The following is a 5871-nucleotide window of genomic DNA, read 5'->3' as shown; positions in this document are numbered from 1 at the left end:
CAGGTGGCCTAGAGACAGAAGGTGACTACAGCTATGAGGGTTACGCGCAGAAGTGTGGCTTCTCAAAGGACAAGGTGGCCGTTTACATCAATAGCTCCGTGGAGCTCTCCCGGGACGAGAACGGTGCGTGTGTCTTGGATGCCCGTGCGGGGGAAGGGGCACACTGACCATTGGGACCCTTGGCATATGGAAAGGCGGTTGGGGGGGACGGACTGTGCTGCGGAATGGGGGTGCAGCTGCCTGGGTATCCTCTGGGCCCAGTAGACACCCTTTCCCTAAGGGACCAAAGTAGTTTGAGGGAGGGCATTTTGTACTGAGAGGCTTCTTGGGGAAAACTTTGAAAAAGTCAGCAAGTCCCCGATGTGAGCAGGGCTGGGAAGGTGGGTACACCGAGGCACGCACAGATCTAGTAATGTCAGGCAGAAAGGTGACACAGATATATAATGAATGCAAGCGTATCTATGCGTACGCAAAATCTGGAAACTTGGGGAATGTAGTAATGAAACTATTTTGAGGGACTACAGACTCCGGTGCGTCCTCTAGGGTTAACCCCCCCCTTCCCCCTTTTCATGTCTGTGCTGCATATGAACAGCCCTGTGCCTAATCTTCTCCCCCACCTCGGTCCATTGCAGAAATTGCTACCTGGCTGGCCACGAACGGCCCTGTCTCCATCGCGCTGAACGCTTTTGGCATGCAGGTGAGGGATCCCAAGGATGACCGTGCTGTGTTCCTCTGCAGTGAAGAACAGTATTCAGTCTAGGGCTGCCAGCTCCGGTTTGGGAAATACCTGGAGGTTCTGGTGGTAGAGGATGAGGAAGCATGGGGTTTGGGGAGGGGAGGGACTTCAGTGCGGTATATAATTGCCACAGAGTCCGCCTTCCAAAGCGTTTGTTTTCTCTCTCACCTGGAGATCAGCTGTAATCCCAGGAAGTCTCCAGCCACCACCGGGAGGTTGGCAACTCTAGTATTCACCCTTCTGGTGTAGGGGTTGTAAAAGGGCTCTTCCAGGCTCAGCATCAGCGGGTGTCTCTAAAATACTGCTTGTGTTTTAGCCTCATTCTGCTAATAGAATATATTGTGCAAGTTGGCGTCCCTCTTTTGGGTGTGTGCATAATAGGCCACACCCAACAGCAGAAACAGCAGTTCCTGCCCCAAAATAGCCCTGGGTGTGTGTGTATAGCTTCAAATTCATTTTTTACAAACTGGGGGATTCTCCCCTTTTTTTGTCAGGAAGGCAGGGCTGTGTCATGTGAAAGGCCATTTGGGGTTGGATCAGAGGACCGGAAACTAGGAGTTGTGTGGGGCTGATGCTGTTGCTTGGTTATCTTTTGTTCTTTGTACTTTCATTTTTACCCAAACAAACAAAAACCTGCAAATGGGAGAAATGTGAACCCTGCAGAATGTATAACATAGGGGCAAGAGTGCAGAATGACCTCTGGATGTCTATTCTCTTTCCAGTTCTACAGGAGAGGTGTCTCCCACCCCTTCATATTGTTCTGCAATCCCTGGATGATTGACCACGCAGTCCTCCTGGTGGGCTATGGCTCACGTAAGTGGCTGTTTGGGGTGGCTTCACAGGGCAGCCATGCTGCTGGTCTGCAGTAGGACAGCCTTAGAATCACAAAATGTTAGAGTTGGAAGGGATCTTGTAGGTCATCTAGTCCAACCCCCTGCACTCTGCAGTTGATGGTCGAAAGCTCATACCCTGAAATTCTGGTTGGTCTCTAAGATGTTACTGGACTCGTATCCAGCTGCTTTGAGTGGGCATGGGTGGGGTTGCTCCCAAATCAATGAATGAAAAGGTCCTGCAGAGATAGCTCTTGTTAAGAACATAAGAGAAGCCAATGTTGGATCAGGCCAAGGGCTCATCCAGTCCAACACTCTGTGTCACACAGTGGCCAAAAATACCAGGTGCCATCAGGAGGTCCACCAGAGGGGCCAGGACACTAGGAGCCCTCCCACTGTGCCCCCCCCCCCAAGCACCAAGAATACACCAAGCCTGAGAGTTCCTATCTATACCTTGTGGCTAATAACCACTGATGGACCTCTGTTCTACACTTTGTGTCTGTCCGTCGTCCCATTCCCCCCCCCCTTTGGTAGTGATCTTCTGGATTTTTGTGCACGGGTTCCATTTCCAATCCTGAGCGGCAATACAGGGTGGACCACTGACGTCTAGCGTTAAGGTCATTTGGAGTCCATCAGCTGACTCCCCCTCCCCCGTTCCCTGATTCAGGGAGCCTCCGGGCTGTTTTGCTTTGTGACAGATCAGCTGCCAAGAGGCTGGCCCATTCCTGATTGTGTGCGTTTCTCTGTTTCTGTTCGTTTTGTTCTACAGGTGGCCGCCTTCCCTACTGGGCTATCAAGAACAGCTGGGGCAAGGACTGGGGAGAGCAGGCAAGTCTGGGCAGCTGTTCCCTATTCCCAGCCTCAGTTGCCTCCCCTTCCCTCCCACTGCAGTGGGAACTGAGGGGATCCACAAGTAGAAATAGGGGGAAGAGAGGAAAACCCACCCTTCTTCTCAAGAAGCAGTAGCTAGGGCTGCAGTCACACACACGAAATAATCCACTTTCGGCGCACTTTCCAACTGGATTTTACTGTGTGAACTGGCAAAATCCAATTGGAAAGTGCATTTGAAAGTGGATTGTTTAGCGTGTGTGACCACAGCCCAGGAGTTTTCAGTCAAGGCCATGCAGAGAGGGGAAAGAGCCCTGTCTGTTTACAGAGAGGTTGTTCCTCAGTGGTAGAATACCTCCTTCACATGCAGAAGGTCTCAGGTTAAAAAAGGTGCCGGGTGGGGGGAAACCTTTCTCTGCCAGAGAGGTACAGCAAGTCAAAGTACTTACTTAATTTTATTACGATCCTCGATCGGCAATGACATAATCAACAGCCCGCAACACATGCAAGGAAATACACACACACAGTAAAACCATAACCACACCATAAACTAAGTTCCACGCACAAGAAGATTTAACCAGGTGCTTCCTTATTAAACAAGCTTAAGGCACAAAATTTGGCCACCTTAAAGGTGGTTTCCTTAGAGCGATCTGAAAGCAAAAGGGACATATAAAGCTTGTTGGATCTACCTGGAAAATTGGATAGAATTGGGGTGACATCTAAGGAACGAATGTCCTTATAAATATAGTATGATAGCACATGTTCAACTGTTTCAGTGCCAGTCAGAGTAGACGTCTAGATAGGTCAATGTCTGGCTTGGTAGAAGACAATTCTGTAGCGATGTGTTCAAACACCGCCTTGAGGAAAAAAGGAGCCACTTCCCGGCCGATGACTTCTGCAGTTCAAGATGGTAACTTGCAGAATTGTAATGTGTTGAAAAATACTTGCCTCGTGTGTCAGGGGTTGCATGATTGCAGCAGCAATCCCATTAATGTGCACTTGAGTTGTGTAGGAGCATCAGACACGTTGAAAGTGAAGCGTTTCCCAGTGCCATAGAAACTAGAGCTAGATAGTGCCCATTGGATCTTCACATGCTATTTATTTGTAACCTACCCTGTCTCATCATCTGTGAGCAGCTGGCATCAGTTTTTCCAGACGTGTTTTTCTCCTCATAAGGCTGGCAAGTCTTAAACACACACAGCCTTGATGAACTCCCAGATTAGACAGTAATTACAGCTGACTAAAGAAGAAATTGATAACAGGAGAACAAAAGAGCTAATTTATCCTTCTGAGCCTTGGGTGTCAAGGGAAGGGTACCTGCATGGCGGGGGTGGGGGTAGGGAGGAGACTGCGACCAGAACTGACCTGTGGGGTCCAACTCATTTTCTTGTATCACTACTGAAGGGGTGCAACACTACAAAGCTCAAGGGTAGGAGTCATCGTCTGTACCTAAGAGAACCAGCAAAAACGACACAGAAGACAAATGAATGGTCTGACAGGTGTGAACATGGCATCTGTGCTTGTCTGTGCATGTATGCACACACACACACCCTGTTCTTGCACGCCCTGGCAGAGAGCAGAGGGTTTCGCTGCTAACTGACTTGCTTCTTTGTGTCTCCTCCAGGGCTACTATTACCTGTACCGGGGCAGTCGAGCCTGTGGCATGAATACGATGTGCACCTCCGCCGTGGTGCATTAGGTGCCTCTCTGCCTCCTCCGTGTCTGAATCCTCTCCTCTGCCAACTCTTCCCGTGGGCACCGGGGCATCTTCCCTGATCCAGTTATTCCAGCGACAGATTTCCCACCACCTTTCCAAAATGGGCCCGATGTCTGGCCTGATGCACGCTGGGAAGATCTTGTCCCTCCCCCCCCGCCCGAGATGTGCCAGCCACAGTTCCCTTGCGGAGATGAGGGGGCAACATTCCTCATGGTGCAGAACCTTAATCCCTCCTGAGCAGCTGAGAGGGTTCTGGCAAAACTGGTATTAGGTCAATGAGAGCCCCCCCCTCCCCCGGCAGCTGGAGTAGATTCCTCTCTGGTGTGCGTGTGAAGGGTGACTTTTGATGTATGGAAGGAAGGACACGAATGGTTCTCTGCATATATGGTGGTGAACGGGACTTTCTCCTTGCAGGTAGCAGGCCTTCCGCTAGTCCACGTTCTGCCTCCTCCCCCCCCCCCTTCCCCATTTCCATTTTATTTATTTGGAGGCAGAAAGATTTAAGAATTGACCGAAGGGAATCTAGTTCAGGAGGGGACTGAGTTTCCACGAACTCAAAACCTTCGATATTGCTTCTTAACACTTGGGAAGCCTCTTGCTCCCAGGCAGTCCTAGGAGTTTACGTATTGGGGCTTGGAAAGACTTTGGCCCGAGTCTTGGGAGAGCCTCTCAGTGTAAGTAGTGCTGGGCCAGATGGGCTTCAAGACGCCGCAGCCTCAGCTGTAGGCTTCATAACATCTAACCTGGCTGCTCTGAGAGCCTCACCTGGCCCTCTGTTGCTGCCCGACTTGATAGATTCCCTGTTCTTGCTGTGTAAATAAGCGTGAAAGTGAATATTCCTTCAGTTATAGAGTTGAAGGGGGGACAAGTTCTGGCACCACTCCCTTCTGTACCAAACACTACACTGTGGAGAAATGGTGAGATCTGTCACCTTCCACCCCCAACTGTCTCTTTTTCCTCTGGATCGCAGCACTGAAAGGCAGGGTCCCCTATTCTGTTATTAAGGGGATGGCCCTGTTCCCGTTAGGTCAGACCAATACGGTCCTTGGAAAGACTTGGTGGAAAGGTCATAGGAACATGGAGTCATGGAGACTCCGTTTCCACCGTCGGCTCCTCCTCCTAATACACTGGGAAGAAATGCCTGTAGTATTAAGAGTCCAATCTCTTCCTCCCCCCCACCCCCGATCATGCTTCTTTCCATGTGTGCTCTGCAGGCCCAGTATTAACATGCAACTGGCGGCAGGTTGGTCAGTAAGGAACTGTAAGAGCACGAGAGCCGGGAAGTTCCCCTCTCATACCAGGTTTGGTCTTCATCACGGCCAACCCTGAGCACTGCTTCAGCTGCAGCAGTGCACGCTTCTGGCCCCCGCCCCCCCATGTTTGGTGTCCGTTTTTTAAAGTAAACATGGCTCCACCGGACTGTGGAGTCTTTTTCAAGTGGCTGCACTAACTTTTCCGTTTCTATATATTTAAAAAAAGTGTTATGGAAGCTACATGTTACAGAGGGTGGGCGTAAAGTGTTTCCCGCCTTGGTCTTTGCTTGAGTTTAGAGAGCGAAAGATCCCTCTGCTTCAATGGATATCCCTTCAGAGGTTGAAGCCTGTTACTTTTTTTTTTTAAATACCTAACTGATCTTGGTGCTGAAGTGGCTAGGTCCTGGACTAGAAGAGGACTGTTTTGAGAAACTCGCTGCCTGATGCTGTGGATCTAGTCTGTTCAGAGCCACGGCATTTTGTCTTCTGAAGTTCCACTTTAATAAA

General features: G+C 50.1%; 1 protein-coding gene across 1 annotated transcript in view; it reads left to right on the top strand.

The window, feature by feature from the left end:
* CTSF (cathepsin F) overlaps window positions 1-5871 on the top strand; it is a 21988-nt gene extending 16117 nt beyond the window's left edge. Inside the window, exons 10-14 of the mRNA XM_015408341.1 lie at window positions 4-123; window positions 633-697; window positions 1459-1549; window positions 2336-2394; window positions 4019-5871. Coding sequence (XP_015263827.1) covers window positions 4-123; window positions 633-697; window positions 1459-1549; window positions 2336-2394; window positions 4019-4093 — 410 coding nt within the window. The 3' untranslated portion in view covers window positions 4094-5871. The remainder of the gene's footprint in view (window positions 1-3; window positions 124-632; window positions 698-1458; window positions 1550-2335; window positions 2395-4018) is intronic.

The sequence above is a fragment of the Gekko japonicus genome, unplaced genomic scaffold (genome assembly GCF_001447785.1).
Source record: "Gekko japonicus isolate JY-2015 unplaced genomic scaffold, Gekko_japonicus_V1.1 scaffold457, whole genome shotgun sequence".
NCBI classification, from domain to species: Eukaryota; Metazoa; Chordata; class Lepidosauria; order Squamata; family Gekkonidae; genus Gekko; species Gekko japonicus.
Note: the sequence above shows the minus strand (reverse complement) of the source record. Positions and strands in the feature narration are given on the sequence as shown.